A 27,185-nucleotide genomic window follows, 5' to 3' on the forward strand; every position below is an offset into this window, starting at 1 on the left:
CATCTTTATTTAGCACCCTACCGGTGACATGATTATTTTTCTACATTGCACAGTAATAACCCTCCTGGTTACAAACTGGGCATCTAGCTGAGTATTGTTATTGAATAAAGAGTCATGCAGGCTGAAGGCTCCGAAGGACATCTGGGGAAATGAACCAGGGGTACAACAAATACTACAGTGGGATTGGAGGTACTTTGGAGTTTCTAGTTTAAAAAAAACAAATGTTGATAATGTTTTGGACATACTTGGGGGCCAGACAGTATAGTTACTATGGTATGGATTTATGGTAATTAATCTATAAAACATTTAGTATAAATACAAATTAACAAAACTGCTAGCTAACAAACAAAATGTCTGTAATTTGGCCGATATTTCATTACTCCATGTCTACATTAATAATATAATACAATTGTATCCAATATTTATGCCACAATACCATGGTTACAGTTAGTGTCAATCATAATGAGAGATACAACATCTTTTAATCTGAATTCTTTTTTTCTTTTTTCTTTTTACTTTTGATTTATTATTTATTTTATTATTTCAGTAGGTTATTTTAGGATTTACTTGGCAGTTGTAGTATACATGTGCTTGAACATGGATACCATGTTGAGTACTGCTTTTGGCTATTTTTAACAACTGCTATTATTTGGTAACTAATAGGGTTCTTTGGGCACCTGCATAGCTTTTCAAGCTGATGTCTGCTGTTTTTTTTAAATTAATATTATTATTTATGAAATGTTCTAGTAAATGCAACTATGGACAAACCCAACCTTTGGTTTAACTTTTCTTTTTTTATTACAGTTTTAAACCCAACGGTTGGGTTTGGCCATTTGACCCAAACATGAAACAAGCCAGCATTTATTAGAGTATTTCAAATCAAAATCTATTCCTAATTGTATATTCTTAGAAGCAAGCCGAGATAGCATGTAGTAATTGGCTTGAGCTTGGCAGCCCCACAGCGCCTGCGGCTCAGACTCGCCATCAGCATGTATCCTAATAATGATGTTTTATTAACAAAGGTAGGGAGCGGCACGTTCAAAAGATCTATCCAAACAATTCATCATCAGCAATTACCACATCTTTCCTATCAGCATGAGAGGAAGCCGACACACAGTCGACACACTGACATTCCTTGTCAGTTTTCAGCATCCCTCCACCACCCCCGACTCCTCACTCCTCACTGGCTTGTTCCTATACAGGGGGAGTATTCTGGGTTCGGGCCAAACAGAGCTCGGAGCCCTCTCCTCAGACAGCACGCCAAATATGCATACAGTTTATTTTATCAGACTTATTTGTAAGTATAAACCCTTCAGCCCGCAGCTCGCTCTTGCACATGTATCTTTGTTACAACAGTAAAGCATTGGGCCAATGCATGTTCAAGATAATAGGTTACTGGGATGCTCTGTGTTATAAACATCATTCATAAATGATGAAAATACTTTACCTTCAGCATGAGAATGAAAACCATCTTATATAGAAAAGACTGATCTTTACATGATGTTTAAGGAGGTTTAGATAGAAACTTCACAGTCTGTGAGTATATTCATTCACTCCTGATAGACTCTATAGCAGTAGAATGCTCATTAATAAGCACCAACTTTTAAGTACCAAGTAAAAGTATGAGCAGATATACTCAAATTATTCATCTTTGGGGTCACTTTTAGAAAACCGGGTCTGTTGTACATCAGCCTCATAATTCATCATTTCGCTGTTCTAAATGCTCCCTATCAATAGATGTTGCTAAGCTTTAATGAACAAGAAAAACAAAACAGTATTTTATATTTGCCTGTGCATTATCTTGTATTTGCTCTGGCTAAGAGAGAGGGACGCAGTAGAGAAATTTACATGATCAAATACAGTAAGTATTCATTGCTCATGTCTGTGGGCATGTGAAATTGAGTTAGGTTAAGGTTATGACACACTACCTCTGTTTTTAGAATGAAATTGAGAATAGAGAAGATTTTAAACCAGTTTCTGTTTTTTTGTAAATATTATTATCGCAAACTTGCAGACTTAAAGTTGTACCCAAAAACTTTCATAATGCACTCAGCCATGTGTTGTTTTTAAGCGTTTTATTTTATTCCACACAACATGTTGGGAATGTTAGGGTTTAAACAACATTGATTATCAGTGAAGAAAACAAAAACAAACCAAAAAACCAAAAAACAAAAAAACATTTAAAATACTTGTGTTCCAAAAAAATGCATTTTTGTGTAAACTGTCCCATTAAAGATTTTTAGTCTTTAAATGTGAATTTGGCTAAAGACATATGGTGCACGGTTGGAAGATGGTCCCAAGGTTTAGGTAAAGAAAGGGAAAGCAAAAAAGCCATTAAGGCCACACTTTATATTAGGTGGCCTTAACTACTATGTACTTACATTAAAAAACAAGTACAATGTACTTATTGTGTTCATATTGTATTGCAGAACACTTTTGCTGATATTGAGGTGGGATATGGGTAGCGTTAGGCACATGTGTGGTGGTGTGGGTAAGTTTAAGTGTAGGGTCAGGTGTAAGGGATGTGTCAAAAGTGTAATTACAAATGTAACTACTAGGGGTGAATCCCCGAATAGTCGAAGATTCGATGCATCGATATGCGGTGCTGAATCCGACCTCCGATCTCACGGTCGAATCTTCGCAGGTGTTAAGCAGGCGCGGCGCAGAGCTTCATGTCCGGTGGGCAACCCCTTTAAGGGCGCTGGGCCGCACCTTTAAAATGTGAACACATTCAATGAGTGTGCACACCCTTTCACCCTGTGCTACAAGATCGAGCAGCTCTTCTGTCAGAAGTTGATTCAAAATCGAGCTTGCGCGTATATAATGTGCGCGTCTGGTGTGCGATCCTGAGACACGGCGCTGATCTTCGTGTGCGGTTTGCCTTTAGGCACAGTCGGCTTTGGAACATTCGACTATCGGTCGACCATAGAAAGATTTGACAAATCTGATTCGAATGTGTAAATCCTTAGTCGAGGATACCCCTAGTAACTACATTAAATTAATTACAGATGTAATTAAATGCAGGTATTTTTAAAAATGTAAGTACAATGCAAAAATATTTACGTACACAATAAGTGCATTGTATCAAATGATTAATTACAATGTTAGTACGGAGTAGTTAAGGCCACCTAATATAAAGTGGGTCCGCTGTTAATGTATCTAACATGGTAATGTAATAGTGTAAAGAAAGGGAGCTGCAGCAGGTTATACTGTATATACACACACTAAACAAATAAATATACAGGGTAGAATAGAATAAAAATATTGCTTCTGGGGTTGTCTGAGAATATTGGACTGATTTCATATTTTCTGGATTTGGTGGTTGATGTCTGGTACTGCATTTTGAACAAGCTACAGCTTATTTATGGAAATACTGGGGCATCCGGCCAAAAGTACATTACAATAATCAAGTCTTGAACTTTTCTGCATCTCAAATAGAAAGATTATTTATATTTATGAGGTGAGGAAAATGCTGTTATGAATTAGAAAGATTAGAAGGGGAAAATTATCTCAAATATAAAATAATAATTGTCAAATGAAGAAGAAGCAGAGGTTATCCTCATGTAAATGAAATGTCCTTTGTTAACAATATTCATTGATTCATCCATGCTCGTATGCATTCAACTGTGTAAATGATTTTGGGTCACAGATTTCATTTTGAATTAATATTCAACACTATTAAGAATAAATCATTCATCCATTGCAATTAGTAAGTTATGCTTATCAAAGTAGGCCAACATGAGATTTTAGGCCACCTTATCAGGAAGGTCATTGTCATGTAAATTCAGAACGGTCATATTAGCATACGCAGACTGCAGACTATTGCTTCAGAGTCACCATGAAATCAAACTGGACAATTCTTATCTGATGAAATATTGGAGTGTTTATAATAAACAATTTATCCGTGCACATCATTCATTTTATTTTTTATTCATGTGCCTTTAATCTTTAATCAAAATAGCTTCCCCTCTTGCAGTAAAATTTCTTCGCTTCTCTGATGATGTTTTTGGTGCGAGGGCAGGACCAATCTGTCACTCAAATGAGATAACAGCACTAGCTAACCACAACCATCCAATCAATTCCCACTGGACAAAATGAAGTCCCGCCTTACATTTTTTCTTGTTGGAGAAGCTGCTTCACTCAGATATGTTTGAATCATTATTACATATTTGGGTCTTTAGCGACCCGGATCTATATCTAACACATATGGCTCTCTACCTGTCACGATAATATAAAACTCTCCTGATGTTAGAGTAGCAATTACAGAAGAATAAAATAAGAGCAAATTTTTTTTATTTTTTGGAGCTTGAAGGTGTTCAGTCTGAGCAGATGTTATATATCACCATCATCATTGTCCTTGTCAGAGCTCATTTCCCAGCATCTGGCTCATATTCACAATCTCAACCATATTCTCAAAACTATAATTTTCAACTTCTTCAACATTTTGATATTTAGCAATATTTTGATTGCTGACAGCTTCTTCGCCAGATCCACCGCTTTAAAGCATACTTTCTAAGTACATATTATAACTTATTATGATTTGATTATATACTTATACTCTGTATTATGTATAGAAATGGGGGATGTTGAACAGACGGTTTGTTTCAGACAGTTTTATATAAAACTTTTAAAAAAGTCCAGTACAAACATTACTGCCACTCATCAATGGCAACTGTCACAGTTGCTAGGCGACAAGAACATTTCTCTGTAGGCTAGACCGTCCCAATTACCAACGCTCGTTCCGACCTTAGTGGCCCTCGAAGGTGTGGCCTTGAAGTCTACGTCCTTTGAAGGATCAAGTCTCTGAATTGGGACGCAGCTTTCGTCACAATAGGATAGAAAAGGGTAAAAAACATCTATGCTAGTTATACACTGTGCCTGCAGTTTTTTCTGTTTCTTCTGATGCGGACCTGTATGTTCCAAGATGCAATGATACAAGAATTTGTTTCATCATCAAGAATCTGATATGCTTGTTAGAAGACAAACAGAGATGGAATCTGTTCTCTGTATTGCCAAAAGCAAGTGTGGTAAGTGTGCAACAGGAAGCACTCGATTTGGATGTAAAGATGGAAGCGGAACAATGCCGGCAGAACTGCCAGAAGCTCCAGGTGAGGGATATATTCATTCCTGATCGGAGTTTCGCTGTTGGAAAACTTTTTTCTCACCTAACAAAATCTTCTCTTTTAGCCAACATAGCAATTAATTGTGGTCATTTTGACTCCTTTTTTTGTATCCCATTTACAATAACATGAAATACAAAACTTTCTTAGTCAAAAAAATATACAAAAGGAACTGTTATTATGCACATAAAGATAGTTTCACAACATCTCAACCACCTCGTTGGATTTTTTATTTCTTTAATGAGGAACAAATGACAAAATATTCAAGTATTGTTTATCATAAACTAACTATCTATACTGGAATAATAATACAATGGGAGAAAACACCCCCCACTCTACCCCAGTAAAATATTAGAAGCTTAGTAGCAATTTATAAACATTGTATAAGGGATCCTACAAGCCTGTTTAACGGGAGAATGTTTTAGGATACAGAGAGTGAAATACTCAAGGGTAAACAGGACTGTAAAAGAGCAGAGAAATGTGCAAGGACACCAAATGTATTCTGACAATGCATGCTTCACATCCTTAAAGAAATCCAGCACTAAATTAAAGCATCCCTTCTTCCTCCTCCTGCCACATGATACATCCAATCTGAAAAATGTCTCAATTGATCTAAATCTCAACATCAGCAATTCTTTGTAGTGAGAGTTTTTCTGAAATAACTTTATATACACAACTGTTCAAAAGTTTGGGGTTGATAAGTTTTTTTTTTAAAGACATCTCTTACTCAACAAGGCTACAAACATTTATAGTCCTTCTCAAAAAAATAGCATATTGTGATAAAGTTGATTATTTTCCATAATGTAATGATAAAAATTTAACTTTCATATATTTTAGATTCATTGCACACCAACTGAAATATTTCAGGTCTTTTATTGTTTCAATACTGATGATTTTGGCATACAGCTCATGAAAACCCAAAATTCCTATCTAAAAAAAATAGCATATTTCATCCAGCAATAAAAGTGTTTTTAATACAAAAAAAGTCAACCTTCAAATAATTATGTTCAGTTATGCACTCAATACTTGGTCGGGAATCCTTTTGCAGAAATGACTGCTTCAGTGCGGCGTGGCATGGAGGCGATCAGCCTGTGGCACTGCTGAGGTGTTATGGAGGCCCCAGGATGCTTCGATAGCGGCCTTAAGCTCATCCAGAGTGTTGGGTCTTGTGTCTCTCCACTTTCTCTTCACAATATCCCACAGATTCCTCAATGGGGTTCAGCTCAGGAGAGTTGGCAGGCCAAATGAGCACAGCAATACCATGGTCAGTAAACCATTTACCAGTGGTTTTGGCCCTTTGAGCAGGTGCCAGGTCGTGTTGAAAAATGAAATCTTCATCTCCATAAAGCTTTTCAGCAGATGGAAGCATGAAGTGCTCCAAAATCTCCAGATAGCTAGCAGCATTGACCCTGACCTTGATAAAACACAGTGGACCAACACCAGCAGCTGACATGGCACCCCAGACCACCACTGACTGTGGGTACTTGACACTGGACTTAAGGCATTTTGGCATTTCCTTCTCCCCAGTCTTCCTCCAGACTCTGGCACCTTGATTTCCGAATGACATGCAAAATTTACTTTCATCCAAAAAAAGTACTTTGGACCACTGAGCAACAGTCCAGTGCTACTTCTCTGTAGCCCAAAGTGGCTTAACGTGGGGAATGCGGCACCTGTAGCCCATTTCCTGCACACGCCTGTGCACGGTGACTCTGGATGTTTCTACTCCAGACTCAGTCCACTGCCTCCGCAGGTCCCCCAAGGTCTGGAATCGGTCCTTCTCCACAATCTTCCTCAGGGTCCGGTCACCTCTTCTCGTTGTGCAGTGTTTTTTGCCACACTTTTTTCTTCCCACAGACTTCCCACTGAGGTGCCTTGATATAGAACTCTGGGAACAGCCTATTCGTTCAGAAATTTCTTTCTGTGTCTTACCCTCTCGCTTGAGGGTGTCAATGATGGCTTTCTGGACAGGGTCGGTTCGGCAGTCTTACCCATGATCGGCAGTCTTACCCATGGTTTCCAGGCTGGGAGTTTTTAAAGGCCTCAGGAATCTTTTGCAGGTGTTTAGAGTTAATTAGTTGATTCAGATGATTAGGTTAATAACTCGTTTAGAGAACCTTTTCATGATATGCTAATTTTTTGAGATGGGTTTTCATGAGCTGTATGCCAAAATCATCAGTAAAAGACCTGAAATATTTAAGTTGGTGTGCAATGAATCCAAAATATATGAAAGTTTAATTTTTATCATTACATTATGGAAAATAATGAACTTTTATCACAATAAGCTAATTTTTTTGAGAAGGACCTATATATAATGTACACTGTAAAAAAATATTCAGGTCTCCAATTGAAAATGTTCTAATGACCTAGAACTAGATGTTCTAATGGGATCTAATGATCACATCAAAATTTTTAATTTAGCCGAATTGACTTTCTTTAAATTAAATTGCATCAATTCACAGAATTTAAATTCAGTCAACTGAAATATTTAGATATAATCAGCCACTAGAAAATTTTCAATTGAAGCAATTTATTTATTTATTTTTACAGTGTAAGGCTGAATAAATCAAATGCAATATAATGCCTTTTGCCTGAATTACATTTCATTGTGCACTGAATCATAAGCACATTTAGGTAAAAGTAACATCAGTAACAATCACGATGACGAACAGAACTGCACGGAAGTCTTTGGAGCAAAGCAAAGTATCTGGGCTGATGTAACAACCATGGGATTAATTCTAACTCCACACCAAACCCCAAAAATATATACTGACAAATAATTCAATTCCAAAACTGATTTCAGTTCCCCAGTGCCATCCCACATGGCAAGACCCTTTATTCAGTGTAGTAGCTGCCTTCATGCTTAAAGCAGTCAGTCTAAACCGGATGTGGCAGGGCAGTGATCAATATGGACACAAGGTTATGCTTAAAGAAAATAAACAGTGAAACACATATGACTACAATAGAAAGTGAAACTAGATATATAATACTCATGGGTTACTCTTAGATCAACTAGAACATTACACTTCTACTATTCAGGGACAGGCATTAATGTGGTTTAGATACCAATCAGGCTGTTGCCATTTTGTCTATTTGAATGGGGAAAAATCTAAGATAACATCAGTACATGGAGTGCCTCAAAGATCTGTGTTAGTCCCTCTGTTATTTTCAATATAGATGCTGGCACTTGGTAATTAAAAGAAAATATGGAATTAGTTCTCATGGTTATGCCAAAGGTATTACTTATTAGACCAAAAATCTGTACACAGAATCTCTTAGTATACATTTTACATCTAAAAAAGATGTACTTTACTGCATTTACTGTACTTTACTGTTATATTAGACAGCAACTTGACTTTTTGAAAATGATACAAAAACAGTCTTCTTCCACCTCAGAAACATGTTAGTTTGGTTACAGTAATGCATTACTAGCTGGTTGTCCTGCATCGTCAATAACTTCAGTTGGTACAAAATGCAGCAGCTAAAGTTCTTATTATTGCAGCAGTTTTACTTTTAAGCTCTGTATTGATTACAAGATATTGATACTGACCCCTAAATGGTTCAGCTCTTGTGTAATTTACTGATCTTCTATCGCCCTACTATCCATCACGCTCTTTAAGGTCACAAAACTCTGGACTTTTAGTAGTACCTAAATGCACTAAAGAAGGGAGAGTCTAAACTCTGGAATAACCTCCGTGATGATATTCAGGCTCAGACTCACTCTCTCCATTTAAATCTAGATTAAAGGCACCTAAAGATCTCCTTAGCCAAGCATTCATATATAGCATATTAATAGCATGAATAGCATATTCATAACCTTGTACTCCAGTCTTTAGATCAAATGCACATGATTATCTTTGCTTGAAACATTATGAACAGCATATGCGCTAATTATTTTCCCTCCGCTTTTGTGTTTGTATTGTCTGACGCAACACATGTGAAGAGATGACGCCAACCGCTGCGAGGACTTCAAATGACGCCAACTCTGATTAGACACCACTGCCAAGTTTTCTATATACAGTATTGTAATCATTATGTTCACAACTTTGTCAACTCCTTAATTGAACACATGATGTTAGCTAACTGAATGATTTGTATCATCTTAGAACTGGACATATGGACATTACTTGCACACAGTCACCTCTTACAGTTTTTTTTTTTTTTTACAATTGGTATGACAATTTTGTCAATACTCTTAACGCACTAACACACCTACAACACACAATTGGCAAAATGTTTAATTTTATGCTCAAAATCACACATTTTAAACTAAACTCCAACATTAATTTTCAAAATACAATAATACACTAGCACAATACACTGTCTACCAAAACACTGCAAACGTGTTTCAAAATCAAATATCTTTTCAAAACACTAACATGTTCTCTTCCAACAGCGACATTTAATCAATCATAACACAATGTCATAAAAAACACTAACATCAGATGGAATTACAGAAACTGTAAAACTGCATTATTGAAAAGCAATCACCATGTTGACTCTGTTCTGCATTTAGGAGCTTTCCTTTGCCTCCTGATGAGGTAGATATTGAATCTTTAGATAGACAAAATACAGTTACATATTAGAGTCCAGAGGCATAAAGTCACTGTAATACATGGTAAAAGTAGTTACACTTTGCAGTTAGAGAAGCCCTTAAACAATATCCTACCTTTTGGTTTCTGTAAAATTCTGGATAATGGATGCCACTGTGTCCCCGGCTGAGATCTGGCTGTACTCGTTCACCAGCCTCTCTGTATGATAGCCTATGGTTTATGACATGGTCTATGACAGTAGCTCTTATTTCATCAGTTACCCTAATTCTGACCCTTCTTTGAGCACCACCATGCATTCTAACTCCTCAATCTCTACCTTGTCCTCGTCCCAATCCTTTCTTTTGTCATTGTACTCATCTTCCTCTCCGTCATGCAGGCATTTTTCTTACTTTCTTTGTGTTCACGCCTGTGTTTACTATGGTAATGTGAATGAAAGAACATCAACACCTGAACAATTCCTTGAAGAAAATCAGCTTTGATTCACATATTTGCAAACCTTCAATCAGCTGTTTCTCAGTAACAATTGGATAAAATACAAGGGATATATTTGTGTTTCAATTCACAATATTAACAGCTGTCTATCTTAACTTTAGCCTATAAGGTTAGGTTTAGAACAAGGTGTTATCTGTTCTGACATAAAGTGTTAAAGCATTGGTAAATTTAGCAGTAAAAATCCATTGTTTTGGTCTTGGTTGAGCTTGTTTGTAAAAGAAGTTCAAGCATTTTATATTTGGGTTAACCATATGCATTTTGTGTCAAAGCAACAATAAATGTGTTATTTGTATAGCCCACACAGACAGATGTTGTGCTAACTGTGTTAAGAGTTTAGGAAATTTGTTAAAGGTATTGACAAAATTGTCAAAGGAATTGTAAAAAAAAAAAAAACTGTAAAACAGATCACTCAAAATTGTAATGTAGAAACATGTTTTTTTTTAAAAGCTGCTTTAAAATTATATGTATTGTGAAAAGAAATATACAAATAAATGTCAGTTGAGATTGTCAGTTTCTGTTAATCCCACATAGACTGGGTAAACCCAGCCAGATCTGCCGGCGATTCGATTTCTTCCAGGAGCTCAGGCTGGAAACCTGTACATACTTTTATCCTGCTTCTGTTCCATATTTGTGTAGCCTGACGTGGTCATACTCAATTCTAGTCAGAATATGAGTCTGAAACTGCTCCATTGGGCTGTGATTATGGGGCGTGTTTCAACCCAACCAGGAAAGACCTCAATTGGATGGACCTACAACCAATTAGAGCAATGAAGCTTTTTTCCACGGGTTGTTTTCCATGTCTGCTTGTTGAAGCGACTATTATGTGATATATAGACCCACGAATGCCAACACACATTTTACCCCCCAAACGGCATTTTTTTTCCGGAGAAGCCCCACGAGAAGCTATTGTTTTGGGCTAGTAGTTGGCAGGTTTTGTTGTATAAACTTGGCAACCCTGTCTGCATGCGCGCTGGAATAAACAATCTTTGCCGGTGTTGTAAAAAAAAGAAAGAATTTAATGATACGCAGAGTACTTACCCAACATGATCATCATTTCAGAGAGAAATAGTGCAGGTGAATGCATATACAAACAAGCTCTCCGTTTAGGATTTGAACAAATATAATCCAAGCCCCTTTGATGATGTACATGATTACATTACTGTTGATCATCTGTCCGTTATCGTCTAAAGCCCGCCCTGATGATTTCATTGGTCTGAACAGTTTCTGTTTGGGCATAATCACTCCTCTATTGATCGAGTCCAGACCGAACTGCCCGAGCTCAAATGTTGTGGGCGGGACGGAGTTCGGCTGGCATCCAGGCTAATATTTGCGGGAACTAATCACAAACTGGCTTATCCATCTGGTGCGCTGGCAAGAAATGATGGGTCGTTGGTCTGATTGGTTGAAGGGCTATTCAGTTGGGTACAGTCATTTGAACTTTGCCCGTTGATCACGCCTCTTGTGCAGTAAAAAAATACAGAGCAGACTCTCCAGACCAATGTTCATTCTTAAAAGATTGAGCTTGGTCTGGTGATAGCCAGACAAATCCCATCCACAATAAGGACGAACTATTAAGGGTATTTACTACGATAATGATGTACTAAAAACCTTTTTTTTCCTTTGTGTTTTTCACATAATATGTGCATGATGTCACCGTTTTCACAAAGGCAGCGATAGTAGCATATTTTCTTAGCTATAAATGCTTTTTACACTAAGTGCAAATATCTGTAGATGCGCTATCTACTAAGTGAAATAGCATACCAAGTGAAAATAGTGATATATTCTATTAACACCATGTAAAAGTAGCAGTTCTTTACAATATGTGTAATTAGCCTCTATTTATACTTTATTTTTTATTTTACATACTATTTGCACCTTAGTAATGTTGTACATTAACAGGGTGCAATAATAACATAGAAATGTAAATAATTATTAAAATTATTAAATGGATGCCGAAAGCCCTCCCTACATCTACCCCTACCCAATAAATACTTGTATTATTATTAAACATTTCGTTAGGCAATTTATTTCCACTTTTAGGACATTTTCTTAATTTGTACTGAACGTAAATGCCTTTCCAATGTGATATGTGATAGAAAAAGGGAGAAGGGCGAGCTCAGCAAAAAGCGGATTCGAACCTGGGCCAATCGCGTCAAAAACTTGGACCTCAATCCTTACACTCTACTGACTACACCACTGGGGATGTTGAAATACTTGCATCAATTTCTAAATATTGTTTGGCCCAACCAGGCATTTTTAGGCTAAGCTAGTGCAAATAGCACTTGTAAACAAGACACACTATTTGCACTTGATGTGAATAGACACTCCTTTTCAAGCATACACCTTTTTTGTAGTTTACACATAGACAATAAAGGTATTACTTTAAAAAACTTGCACTTTGAAACCCATTTAAAACAAAAACAAAAAACTTTTCATTCCCCTAAAACACCTTTGTCGATGAAAAGTCAAAAAACACAAAAAGGTTTCCCTTTTTAATTGCAAACAGTGTTGTGTAAACGCCCCCCAAGATTTGAACAAGAGTTCAATTTAAAAAAGTCAAAGCAAATATCAATAAAATGATACTAAATTACTGCTGCAAGAAACAAAGTCTGTAGCAATGAATCCAATTGATTTCTTTTTGAAGTCCTGTCACCATACTAATATTGCAGGAGGACAAGTTAAATTTTTTTCATTGTTTATATAGTACCCCCCCCCCCTATCAAAACATTAAATTATATCATTTTTATACTGTCATAGAGGAATAGCCCTTTTTTGCGTTTTGTCAGTTGTTATTTGCCGTTTTTAAACATTTTTGTTGGTAATTTGGAGTCCTGTTTTCATACTCAACGCTTGAATATTTCTGGCCGTGCACCTGGTCGGCAGGGTGGATTGAAATGTATGGTTTTGTCTGGATTTAGGGTGATGGTAGCCTCATGGTTGAGAATCAGCGCTGATAAACAAAAGCTTGCTGGTTTAGTCTCATCATGTATCAGTCAGTGCAGTCATCACAGTCCTGCTTTATTGCAGTTACATTTATTACAAACCCTGTAAATTCTCTCCTATAAATTGCCTTGAATGAAAAATAACCCATTTCCTGAAAACAACGGCACCCAAACCCCATGAATAGACAGTTTGTATAATGGGAAATCACTTTAATATACCCAGCTTCTCAAAATACATTTCAGTGCATTCATAAACCCTTCATATACATGCGTTTTTCCTTCAACATTCTTTTTTCTTCATTCAAACAAACCGTGACAATGATGCGACCATTTTGATTTAAAATTAAAATACAAAAATCACCACAGAAAAATTAGTAATAACATTCCCGCCATGTTAAAGAATCTTCTCAACTCTAAACAACGTTTAAAAAGCTAAAACAATAAGATAAATATACTTTTATTTCATTCATTGATTCAGCTGTTGTTTTGCCAGCACTTATACACAGAAGTTATAAAGGCATTTCATAAAATACTTTGACTTCATATCTGATGATCCAGTAACACAGTACAAGTGGTCCATATTAATTCAACTCATCACCTGCAAATTAACTTGCTAAGTTTTCATTTTAGTGTTTAAACTTTTATGAGTCATTACGCATGATTGCTACACTCTAAAAAATGCTGGGTTAAAAACAACCCAAGTTGGGTTGAAAATGCACCGACCCAACAATTGGGTTGTTTTAACCCAATGGTTGAGTTGTTCTTACCCAGCAATTGGGTTGTCTTAAGCAACATTTAACCCAACCACTGGGTTAAAACAACTCAACCACTGGGTTAAAACAACTCAACCACTGGGTTAAAACAACTCAACCATTGGGTTAAAACAACTCAATTGTTGGGTCGGTGCATTTTCAACCCAACTTGGGTTGTTTTTAACCCAGCATTTTTTAGAGTGTAGCCTGACAAGCCAGACCCACATCAAGAAGTTTGGTCTGGAAACTCACCATTGACAGGGCTCAATCCGAGGGGTGGGATAAACGGTTGTCTTTCAACCTCCCTCTGCACGCGATAGGATAGCGCTACACCAACCAGAGCAACGACGGTGAAGCGGAGCTCGTTGATAGATTAAACATTCGCCGTATCCAGTCGGCAAAACTCCGAACTTATCTTCCCTTTTTAAGAATGACTTCAGTGCCGTTCTTTTCTCAGAGAAAAGCTTAACTCCAAGTCTTCCAGAGTCACAGTCAGAGCTGATTCGAAAGACCGCCGTTCGCCAGTTTCTGTGTTTACTAGAAGCACGCAAACACAACTCGGCCCTGTCGTCATTATGGTCCTGCCCACCGACTCTAAACACGATGTGATTGGCCCGGCAAGAGTTTGCCGTTTACAGCAAGAGAGTATTGAGAGTTGCTAGACGACACTCGCGGGCAGATTAGATTTGCTGCCGCTAGGGTGCGTCTAGATTTCTAGGCTACATGATTGCACATATGGTATGACAATAGTGTAACCAAAACATGGTACGGAAAGACATTCATAAAGCGCATGGAGATTAATGAGGATACATGACAACTTGAAACTTTAGCATAACAGCTATTTTATGCCAAGATGTCGACATCTCAGTACATCTGTACATACATGCAGGCTGACAGTGTATCTCTATAAATAACAGGAGCGTAAATAGCGCCATTGTTAGGAACGGAACAGCCCAAAATCTCTCCAGAGGAGCAATTGTGTGGGATAAAGAACAGGCCTGAGAGAATGTCATGGGAGTCGGGCTGTCTACACAAACAAGACGACGAGGATCGAGATTAGTGTTGAGTTATGGCATTCCAGGGAATTTCAGAAGCCTTCTGCATACCTTCATGTTGACTGAGCCTCATTACCGACATTCCTAGAGCCATCAGCACCTTGACGATTAACGCTATGATGCTGTTTACAAAGGTAGGATTCCTAGACTTTCTCTAGACGTTGCAAATTCAGATCTAGAGGTCACATAGTGTCAAAAATATGCTAATGTTCATAATGCTTTACAGATTGACCCAAGGTCATGTGATTATGACATTGATCACAGAGATGTGGTCATAAAACACAACACTGGCATCTATAAAGCCAAGCTTATAAAATTTATACGAAGCAAAAAAACAAACAAACAAAAAAAACATATATAAGACTTGAAATGCTGCCCACTTAGAAAACGGCAAAGACAGCTTTGGAGGTATTACAGTAACACTGCAAAAAATGATATTCTTGAGTATTTTTATATTAGTAATAGTATTTTTCCAGTAAAAATATCTAAAAATCCTTCAAAGAAGATTAATGTACATACTTTTTTTTTGACAAAACACTGCATAAGACTTAAGAATGGACATGGACTTTGAACTTAAGAATGGATTTTTTTTAACGAAGTCTCTCTGCTCATCATGGCTGCATTTATTGAACAAAAACAGAGAAACAAACAGTAATATTGTTAATCTTAACATATTTTAAAAACGTGATTTAATTATGTGATGGCAAAGCTATAGATTCAGCATCAGTCTTCAGTGTCACATGATCCTTCAGAAATAATTCTAATATGCTGATTTTGTGCTCAAGAAACATTTAGTATTTTCAATGTAGAAAACAGCTGCTTAAAATATTTAAATATTTACTTAAATTATAATTTTTTAATTCTTTGAAGTTCAAAAGGACAGCATTTATATGAAATAGAAATACATTGTAACATTATAAATGTTTTGTTTATACTGAACAAATCAGCCATGTGCCGTAAGAAATACAACATAAACTAATATTCAAGATATAAAAAGTCGTCTTAATATCTTATGCAGTGTTACTTTTCAAGTAAGTTCATCTGTAAAATCTACTGGAATATTTGACTGGAAAAAAAATCAAGGAATATTTTTTTGCAGTGTAGTATTGACTTTGGTTTCTGTTAATTGATTCATCATGTTTTTTTGATTACAGGTTCACAAACACTTTAAAATGCAATCTCTCAAAGAATTATGGCGCTATGATTTAAAAAAACAATAATGATTTTCATCATTTGAATAATTTCATCTAAGTACAATCAGTGGTACTTTGCTATAAAGGCAAAATATGAAATGCAGAATGAAAGCAGTCTAAATGACTGACTCAAGCCCCTTTGTCCTCTCTTTTATCATTGTGGAAGCCTGAAGAATCAATGATCTTGAGGGGCAAAAGCCTGTTATTCAAACGACAGCAGGTCAGGGTGGGATTCTTCGTTCTCCAAGTTGAGGGATCGGTAATCCACAGTGCCGTTCCCCAACGACTCCCCCTCAGTGACGCTGATACGGCAGCCTCCTTTCCCTGGACACGGGGTGGAAGCCATTCTAGTTTCCGAGTTGGCCAGTTTCTTTGGGTCCAGATTGTCCTTGTGAATGAGATCTGGAACAGAAAGCAGCAGCTGTGACTGATCGACATCCTCCGAATTTTTCTCATCCGTCACCACAGCTGTGGGCTCGTTTTTCAGTTCTAATCCGGGCTTCTCCTCCATCTGGCTGTCGACGCAGTCGCCAGGTTCTGAAGGTTTCTCGAGGCCGGGCTCTTCGAGGCTCGGTTCAGGCTGAGGCTCGGCTTTATCTTTGGAGATCTTGTCAGGTGAGGAGACGAAGGAGGATTCCGGGGAGGCTACCACGGGGTCAGAGGATATCATCATGTCCTGGGTGGTCTTCAGGGCACGTGGGAGACGCTTTTTACTGGTGGGAGGTGGGGGATCTAGCCGAGGGAAGGAGTCCAGGGAAATGTGACTGTGAGAGAAATAAAAAGCAAAGACAATGTGATCATGAGAATGACAATGAAAGATCAGAGCAAATATGCGGCGAGTTCTCTCACATGGTGGTCTGAAATGATACTACCAAAAAACAGATTTGTAAGACTATATCCTCTCCCTCTGTAATACAAGAGTACACTTCATTTGAATGAATCTTATTAAAGGTACATTTAATAGCACATATCAAGCCTACAGGGGTAAGGAGGAAAGCACGCAGCAATACGGTCTTACTGATGAATTCAGATCAGAAGATCATTTTTGGGAAGGATAAAAAGATGAGAAGACAGCTGGACAACTCATGCTTTGCCGCCTTTACTTAGAATACTTTTGGGAAGTTGACAGCTGACGTTATACTCCATGTAAAACAATTAAGCATTTTTGTTTGCATATTTTGCAAGATATTTTTTTTTGTTGCAGTTTTGCAAAATTGCATTTTGCTCATTCTTTTATAATAATTATACAAGATGTTTTAATAAAATGTATTAAAAATAGAAGGCAAAAAACTGACAAAATTTACACGTACATTGTTTTTAATGTTCCATAATATAGACACTACGAATTAAAAGTATTGGGTCAGCAAGATTTATTTTGTCTGAAAGAAACAACACTTTTCAATAATGCATTACATTAATCAAAAAGTGACTTAGACTTACACGGTTACAAAAATTATATTTCAAATAAATCCAAACTGTACAAGCAGTTAAGCAGTACAAGCATACAATCTGTTTTCAGCATTGATAATAAGAAATGTTTATGGATTAATGATGCTGAAAATTCTGCTTTGCCATCACAGGAATAAATTACACTTTAAAATATATTCAAATAAAAAAAAATTAATTTTAATCATAATAGTATTTCGTTTTTACTGTATTTTTCCGATTATTTGGGGAGCAGATGTTCTTTCAAAGAACAAAAACAACATGTACTCTTTTATAAAGAACTTTTATAAACTTTTAAATTATATAAAATATATTTGTTGATATATTATAACATGATGTTTACCAAAAAAGCTCCATGGACAAGAACATTAGATGCAATGATGTCATGGTCTCCTCACATTCATTTAGTTAAATTATTGCCTATGTAAATGTGAACTGTGTTGAAAAAAAAAATATCATAGAAGAAAATGAATTCTAATCATTATGCATGTTTTTCTGTTTGCTATGCCTGACTACGCTCTGCTATGCTCTGTTAAAATCTACAGAGGGAGGCACATTGACCAGCACTCAGGACCTTAGAGGTCACCGTCCACCTAAATGTGGGTTTCATGGCCCCAGAGGTCAGGGTACATCTAATTTTGAGGGTCCAAGTATCAAAATGAAAGACCCATGGGGTATGTGTGGAAAATGACAGGAGGAGTGCAGAGATGCTGACCTTGGAAAGGCTTTAAAAGGGAACTCAATAGTTTAGTCTGCAGTTATCACACTGCAGACATTCAGGATGGCTGTATGACAGTGACTCTATTCTTGCAAGAAAATAAATCTTTATAAAGACAATTGGCAAAGGTTTGTCACTTATTCAGTGATGCAACAGAGTTAATTTTTGCCACAACAGAACTCATTGTATATCTCCCATGATAACTGCACAATTCCCTCAATATTGGCATATCTATGCAATAATAACCTTACTAGAGATAAGAAGTTGGTTTTCTTGTAAATGCATCCTTTCATTTATTATTTTATGACAGTGAAATTTGAACTTGGTCTGTCGAAGATATGAAGATATGATTGTTGATGAGAATCAAAGTCCGTTTTAACATACAAGTTATGTCTGTAGCATGAACGGTGAAGAATGGCTAACATTAAAAGTAGGCGCTGCGTAATATCATTAAGCCGCTGCACCCATGGTACGGCAGCAAAGTTCCCTGATTATTACGCAGGAATGAGAATATAGTTCCTAGCCATATCGGTTTCGAAAAATCACAATTTACATTTTCCATCAGTCTTAGTACACAATGTGCCTATACACACCACAACATGTAAAATGGAAAATGTTTGTGTTATTTTGTCACTTATTTAGCAGTAGGCTAGATGAAGCTGTTTACCTCCAGTCTTTGTGCTAAGCGAGGCTAGCGATAAGTGCATCTGCGTCAGAGAGAGTAATGGCACACACAGAGATAAAAAAAAATGGTATGTATGGACTTAACTAACTCAGGGGGATACGGTGAATCAGCTAAAGTTCCAAAAATCGCTATTTTCCTTTAAAACACTAACTCCAAGTATGAGAACTAGTAATGTTTTTCAACCATTGTCTTAGAAAGCACTACAATTAAGAACATAAATGCACTATTTCCATAAAAGGTACAAGCAGGTATAATAAAAAAAAGCTGGAAGGAACTAGATGTTACACAACTGGTAAGATTTCAGCCAATTAAACCAAACCCTTGACACAAGTCAAAGTTTGCCTGATGCAACACACAGACATGCACCACATAGACACATGCACATTCCCTTGAAGGCTGCTGATAATAATGGTGGATACAGTTGCTGTGCATGAAAAGCCTTTTATTTTCCTCAAAGTGATGTCAAATCTCAACATTAGCATAATGTTCTCATAATATGAGTGTTCAAAAACATTTCTCCTGTATTCACATTTACTGCTGAGTGATATGTGAACTGCCATAGAAAATTATTATCGGCCATCTGCCACAATGAATGATGATATCGATAAATATATTAGTGCCATCAATCAATTGAAGAAAAAATAAAAATAAAAATTAAATCATATTTTTCTCTATTATAATTTTTTCCCCTCAATTTCTGGGATAAATTTGCAAGTCGGCCACTCTTGGATGCTGCATTAAATATTTTAATGCGTTAAACAGAACATAATCACAGATTAATGCTTATTTTTGTCAGCCCTAATATGTACTTTATATGTGTATGTTTAGGGGTGTAATGTAAACAATAATATTCTGATTAAGATGTGCGATATAGAGTTAGTTTTAGGATTTATAAAGTATAAATAACCCAAAAATGTAAATTCTGTGATCATGTGGCTTAAAATGTCACGATAGTATCATATCATGAGATCTGATCAGTATTGCGATATGTATCAAAACACGGCATAAGTGTATCATTACACAACCCTAATATAAATATGCAATAGGTGCGAGAGGCTGTGCTGTAATGGCTTCACCAATGAAGGTCCCTATTTTAGCCATCTGAGCGCATGGTTTGAAGCGCATGGTGCAGGTCCGAATCCACTTTTGCTAGTTTAACGACGAAAGAAATGGCATGCCAGGTGCATGGTCTAAAAGGGTTGTACCTAGTCTCATAATGAGTCATGTGTGTGTTTTTGTAACCTGGAATTAACCAATCTCACCAGTCTCATATACCATTCCCTGTAAAAGCCAGTTGCGCTTGCACCATGGAGATTTCACTAGTTGCAAGGAGGAATTTGCAGCGGAAAGACTGAACGCATCTCCAGAGGAATCCTTTTATTTTTAATATTTAAAAACGCTGCCGTGTCCCTGTAATAAGCAGAGTGTACCTGATTGTGGACCTGCCCATATGAGCATATTACTAACGCACACTTTAAATAACACTCATTCCTAATATTAGGATCAGAAGGAAGCTTATGCAGCGACTGTGTTCTTCCACCACCAGGAATAGCGCAATATCTTAATCTTCCTCGGCATGTTTATTGTTGTCGTCTGTGGGTGAGGCTACTGGATTAGACGTGCTGCAGAGGCGTTGTTTCGTAGCGCCATGACGTAAGAATGAAGCACAGGACCGTTTGCTGAGTCTGGTGTCTATAAAAGCTTTTCTTTGACTAAGAAGGAAGTTTTCAGCTCTGAAACTTACAGGATATTCTTACATTACCATGAACTTTTATATATCAAAAGCTCAAAAGAAAGTTGATTTCTCAATTCATAACCCCTTTAAACAACGTGGCACCGGACGTGAAAATAACTGCGCCAGGCTGGAAGCAGCAAAAAAAACCTTCCGTCGTATTCCGTGGGTGTATGATAGGGCCTGAAGGGCACATTAATAATTTAACAATGCAGATTCCTAGCAATTTTAATCTAACTATGAAGTCAATTGAATTTAAATGTATTGTGGTCATTGCTGTTTTCAGCTGTGAGTGTGATCTTTACCTGTTTTTTGCTGTATTGTGGCCAATCTCAGTTAGGCTGGACCACACTGGCTCCACGTTCTTATTCACCTCTGTGACTCCAATGTCTCCGAAGCTGTTGGGATCTTTTCGGCGGAGCAAGTCGTTTACCTTCGCACCCATGGCTTTGCCCAAGTTCAGGGCGTTTTTTAGGTGCTGGCTGCCACCTGTCTTTGATCCTGCCAGGGCAGATGTGTCTGTGGAGCCTGTTGGACTGACAGCGCTGCTTCCTGGACGAAAGTTCAGCTTCGGCTGTTCCGCAGCATTGCAGTTCTCAAACATGCTTTGGTCCACTGAATAAAAAAATAAAATAAAATAAATGTTTTCAGACAAAGTGAGGCACTGGGGACTTTTACTGTATTTAAATGAAAATTTAAAGGTGAGCTTTATCTCAGGAGCTGTTGTACAGACTTAAATGCATGACACATTTTCACACACATTCTAAATGCTACAAGGGGAGGTTTTGAGGTTTCTCATTTTGAGGTTTGCAAAAAATTACAGTGTTATTCAATTATGAGCATTAGGTGATAGCAAATGTAAATGTTAAAACATGCACAATATCAGGTACATCACCAATAGCAACAGATACAAATAATAATAATAATAATAATAATAATAATAATAATAAAAACTTTAAACAATATGATACCAATATATTGTGCATTTCTTCTTTCATGCAGTGGTGATTAAGCATTCTATACATCAAATGTTGAACAATGTACAAAAATTCATGCAAAAATAAGTAAATAATGACCAAAATGACACCTACATAGGCATAAAATGCTCATCAGGGAAATAAAAGTATTTATCAGGTAACAACAGGTCATTTCTTACCTCAGAACCATTATTTCATGTTTGCATTCAAAGTGACAAAGAAAGCATTATTTATGATTTGCATCTACACAGATATTCTTTAAAAAAACTGTGTATTATTGCTCAAACACTTTAAAACACTAAAAAACATTCACATCACAATATAAAAAAATAAACTTTTACCTTTTAAAAGGTGACCGAAGAGAGGTAGACCGACAGTGATAAAGATGGAATGACAGAAACAGCAATTTGCCAACAAGAGTGGCCCTGACTATTCCATTTCAAATTCAGCTTCAATTTAGGCCATTCAAAGCAGTTTACAATAAAAGCTGTACATTCGGCTGGCTCTAATCAAATGTGATTTCAAGAAACTCTTGATGGCATTTGATGTGGCATAGTTATTTCCAGCTTGTTAATCTCAAACAGTTTCAACACTTGCTCATGGAGTACGAATTCTCATTAGCTGGTGACAGTCTCTCGTTGACGACAAACACGGGCCACATACGAGACTAGAGAGGCTTTGAGACACAAATATTTGACAAAGGGAAGTTATTTTGATGCTGACAATGTCTTGGCTCTGTAGGCAAGGCAAACAGATGAATGAGGGAAATGTGTGTGCCAAAAACAGCATGTTGTTGTCATGGTAATCAGGAAAAAAAATTGAAAACAAAAAAAGTGCACAACTTGCCATTTGTGAAGGGTCTGCCTTCCTTTTCCAGGCAAGCCGCTGGGTAGCAAGATAAGTTTAAATAACTCACAGGATTGACTTTTCAAAACGTCATCTGCATTAAAGGCATCATGAACTGGCTTTTTTATTTTTGGCTTTTTTATGTTTGAGAACAACTTATGACATTTGCATGGTTTTTACATTCAAAACATGTATAAACTAATATAACATGTATAAAACATTTATAACATATCAAAACATCATAACTAATAAGTAATAGGCTATGTTCTACACTGTTTTTGAGGCTCTCTCTTGAACGCTGGGTTTTGATGGGCGCGCCGCACTGGAGACTTGGAAGTAAACGCCCACAGCCAGGATTGGAGACGATTTGCATATTTAAAGAGCTTCAACTCACTTCAGTTCACATGAAGGAGGGATTGTTTTGAAAGCGGCAACTGGAATAATTCCCTGACAGGGGTCAGTCTCAAAATATATTTATCAAACAAACACAATGATTTATATCTCATCCACCCGTGATTGATTTATTTTTGTTATTACTTGGCCCGCCCGATTGGTGGATATAAGAGTGAACCGCACGCACGCACGCACGCACGCACGCACGCACGCACGGACTTCAAACACAACGCAGAACAAGAAATGAATGTTATTTCACTATTTAAGATCCACTGGCCTCCTGACATGCTTACATTTGGTAGCCTGTCTAGAAAACACAGCCCCGGGGACGTTGGGCTTTTGGAGTCTGATCCTGAATCACAATGAACCAACAAATAAGGGATTCTCCAGCCTGTGACAGCATGCTAAGGTATGTTCTTTTAGGCACGTACACAATCCATACGATCTATAACAATGCAATATTGGAACCAATACTATCACACAAATAAAAAAATAAAATAAGTTTTACTCACATAAGTGTGTTGCACCATTCCTGTCATATCCAATATATAAGGGACAGCATTGTGTTTTAATCTCAAAATGTCTGCAAATCCAGTGTTGACCTGTGTGTTGTTTACAAACGATTATCTTGCTATCTTCGGCGTGTTTATTGCTAGTTTAGCTCCATGAGTCGGTGGGTGGGGCTACAGAAGCAGGCGTACACATTTATCTGTAGAGGTGGTGTTTCTCCCTTCTAATACGTCATTGATTTGAGAGCCTCGTTTTCTGGGCCTGGTGTCTATAAAAGCTTTTCTTTTACTAACAACAACGTTTTCAGCTCTGAAACTTACAGGGTATTCTTATATTACCATGACCTGTTATATACCAAAGGCTCAAGGAAAAGTTGATTTCTCAATTCATCACCCCTTTAAAGGGTGTTCACCCAAAAACTGTCATTAATTACTCACCCTCATGTCGTTCCAAACCCGTAAGACCTTCGTTTATCTTCGGAAGACAAATTAAGATATTTTTAATGAAATCCGAGAGCTCTCCGACCCCTCCATAGACAGCAATTTAATTAACACTTTCAAGGTCCAGAAAGTTAGGAAAGACTTTGTTAAAATAGTACGTGAGACGAATAAGCAGTTTACATTGCAAAAACAGTGCAGCTCCGACATCACATGCACGAGTTGTGGTGCTCACGTAAACAGCATAGTAGACCGGCACAGGCTAGAATCAAAGTGTTGAATAAAGTCGTTATTTTTGTTTGTTTTTGCACACAAAAAGAACACTTATTGCTTCATAAATTTAAGGTTGAACCACTGAAGTCACATGGACTGTTTTAACAATGTCTTTCCTATCTTTCTGGGCCTTGAAAATGGTGATATTGCTGTCTATGGAAAGGTCAGAGAGCTCTCAGATTTCATCAAAAATATCTTAATTTGTCTTCCAAAGATGAACAAAGGTCATACAGGGTTGGAACGACACAAGGGCGAGTAATTAATGACTAATTGGGTGAACTAACCCTTTAATTTTACTCTGTGGCTTAAATAAGCACAACATGCTGCTATAATGAGCTCTGGAGAGAAATAGGCAGGAGAAAAGTAGCCACTTGTCTGTGGTATCATGTGATTGTATTATTGCACATATTGATCTGCAGTAGCCATCCAACATCTGAAGGAGATCGTTTACAATGCACTTCAATCACCGACATGTTATTTCAACTGGTTATGTTACAATACCCAGACTAGTTCTACTATGCTTGTGTAGGAGCAGCCTCAGGCGGCCCACAGTTCCTTCGCTGACAGCCTCATGCATATTGCACAAAAAACTGCAACACATATGAAAATCGATTCGATTTTCTGATTGCAAAGCAACTCTAAAGAAGCAAAATCATGTTTAAAAAGTCTTTTTTTGTGCCATATCATCTGGTATCATCCATTTCAATATAATCTATCCCTATGAAGCACATAAAACAAAGCAATCTGTTAGAGCTGAAGGTCTTACCTCTCTGGTAGGTCCTACAGGGTGTCATGGAGAGGTGAAGTGTCTAAGTCTTATAATCTAGCTACTGGGGTTCCCCAGGGCTCAGTCCTTGGACCACTTCTCTTCTCCATCTACATGTCATCATTAGGTTCTGTCATTCAGAAACACGGCTTCTCCTATCACTGCTATGCAGATGACACTCAACTCTACTTCTCATTTCAACCAGATGATCCTACAGTCAGTGTTCGTATCGCTGCCTGTCTGACAGACATTTCTGACTGGATGAAAGAGCATCATCTTAAACTCAATCTTGCAAAGACAGAATTACTTGTTTTCTCAACCAACCCAGCACTTCATCAAAATTTCTCCATTCAGCTTGGTTCATCGACCATAACTCCATCAAGGACAGCAAGAAACCTTGGAGTTGTGATTGATGACCAGTTAAACTTCACTGACCACATTACTGCAACAGCCCGGTCCTGCAGATTTGCTTTATACAACATTAGAAAGATTAGACCCTTCCTATCAGAACAGGCTGCACAACTCCTGGTTCAAGCTCTTGTTCTCTCCAGACTGGATTATTGTAATGCTCTTCTGGCTGGGCTTCCAGCATGCACTATCAAACCCTTGCAGCTGATCCAGAATGCAGCGGCGAGAGTGGTCTTTAATGAGCCGAAGAGAGCGCATGTTACGCCTCTCTTCATCAAACTGCACTGGTTGCCAATGGCTGCTCGCATCAAATTCAAGGCACTAGTTATCGCCTACAAAACAACCTCTGGCTCGGCACCAATATACCTAAATTCACTTGCTCAGACTTACACACCCTCCAGAAGCTTGCGTTCTGCGAACGAGCGGCGCCTCGTGGTTCCATCCCAAAGAGGCATGAAATCGCTCTCACGGACATTTTCCTGGACCGTTCCTACCTGGTGGAATGACCTGCCGATCTCAATTCGTGCTGCCGAGTCTGTAGCCATTCTTAAAAAACATCTTAAGACACATCTTTTCCATTTGCACTTGACCAATACAGAATAGCACTTACTGATCACCACAGCAACGACCAAAAGCGTACACTCCGGGATCATATCTACGTCTCTCATCCGGATTTGCGCCTTCAGGCGGGTATGTTACATAGTAATCATAACTATCAGAATCCAGTGTTCTGTATATTGCGTACGTGAGTTTTTGTTGTAGATGGCTATTGCTGCGCGTTTAGCTAGAATACAAAACCAACCCATTGGGCCACTGAATCTGCATTAACGACAACAGCTGGGGCAACAGCCTTAGTCCTAATGGGTTGTAGCTATCTTAGCTATCAAAATCCAGTGTTCGGCACTGTGCGGACGTGAGTTTTTGTTGTAGATGTCTGTCTTTAAAAAAAAAAAAAAAAAAAAAAAAAAAAAAAAAATTGTGTATTGTGCTAATTAATTGAGATTTCTTACAGCTCTTACAGGTTTTTGGCCTTGTCTGTTCCGTTGCTTCTATTACTCTCCCCTTTTTTGTAAGTCGCTTTGGATAAAAGCGTCTGCTAAATGATTAAATGTAAATGTAAATGTAGCTGTTCGATTAATCGTATTTGATTTTGGCTTTCAATGATTACAAAAACAAGATAATTCACGTAAAACAATTATTGTGCCGCATTCCTCCCTGAAAACCCATGCGCATTCTGCCCCATCTTGGTAGCCTGGATGCCAGCCGAATTTAGCCCCGCCCAAAATTTTATTATCGGGCAGTTTGGTCTGGCCTCGCTCCATAGAGGAGTAATTATCCCCGAACAGAAATTTTTCGGACCAATGAAATCATCAGGGCGGGCTTTAGACGATGACGGACAGATGATCAACAGTAACGTAATCATGCACGTCATGAAAGGGGCTTAGATTATATTTGTTTGAATCCTAAACGGAGAGCTTGCTTGTGTATGCATTCACCATCACAATTTCTCTCAGAAATGATGATCATGTTGGGTAAGTACTCTGTGTGTCATTAAATTATTGTATTTTTTTACAACACCGGCAAAGATCGTGTATTCCAGCCTGATTCCAGCACGCATGCAAACAGGGTTGCCAAGTTTTTACAACATGGCAACATGGGAAAAATGCCGTTTGGGGGGTAAAATGTGTGTTATTTTGGCATGGTTGCCTGCTAAAATTCGCACTCACATAATAGTCGCTTCAACTCGCGGACATAGAAAACAACCCGGGGAGAAAACGCGGACTTGGCAACAATGCCCTTGAACTCTGTTGACATTTGACAATGCGTCGCTTCGTTGATCTGATTGGTTGTAGGTCCATCCAATTGAGGTCTTTCCTGGTTCAGTTGAAA

The 27,185-nt window shown here is 37.7% G+C and overlaps 1 protein-coding gene across 1 annotated transcript; it reads right to left on the minus strand.

Moving 5' to 3' along the window:
• Nucleotides 1-14,046: 14,046 nt before the first annotated feature.
• c12h1orf226 (chromosome 12 C1orf226 homolog) lies at nt 14,047-23,089 on the minus strand. The gene is made up of 3 exons (XM_067459901.1): nt 21,842-23,089; nt 20,991-21,300; nt 14,047-16,868 (listed from the first exon to the last, which is right to left on the minus strand). The coding sequence occupies exons 2-3, from the start codon at nt 21,287-21,289 to the stop codon at nt 16,307-16,309; spliced, it is 861 nt and encodes a 286-aa protein (XP_067316002.1). The 5' UTR covers nt 21,290-21,300; nt 21,842-23,089; the 3' UTR covers nt 14,047-16,306.
• Between the last annotated feature and the right edge of the window lie 4,096 nt (nt 23,090-27,185).

The sequence above is a fragment of the Pseudorasbora parva genome, chromosome 12 (assembly GCF_024679245.1).
Source record: "Pseudorasbora parva isolate DD20220531a chromosome 12, ASM2467924v1, whole genome shotgun sequence".
Taxonomy (NCBI): domain Eukaryota; kingdom Metazoa; phylum Chordata; class Actinopteri; order Cypriniformes; family Gobionidae; genus Pseudorasbora; species Pseudorasbora parva.

Excerpts from the sequence above, each read along its gene's own strand:
- c12h1orf226 (XM_067459901.1), bottom strand. The coding sequence starts at position 21,289 with ATGTTTGAGAACTGCAATGCTGCGGAACAGCCGAAGCTGAACTTTCGT. Across the intron at positions 16,869-20,990 it reads CACAATACAGCAAAAAACAG|TCACATTTCCCTGGACTCCT; the intron begins GTAAAGATCACA and ends TTTCTCTCACAG.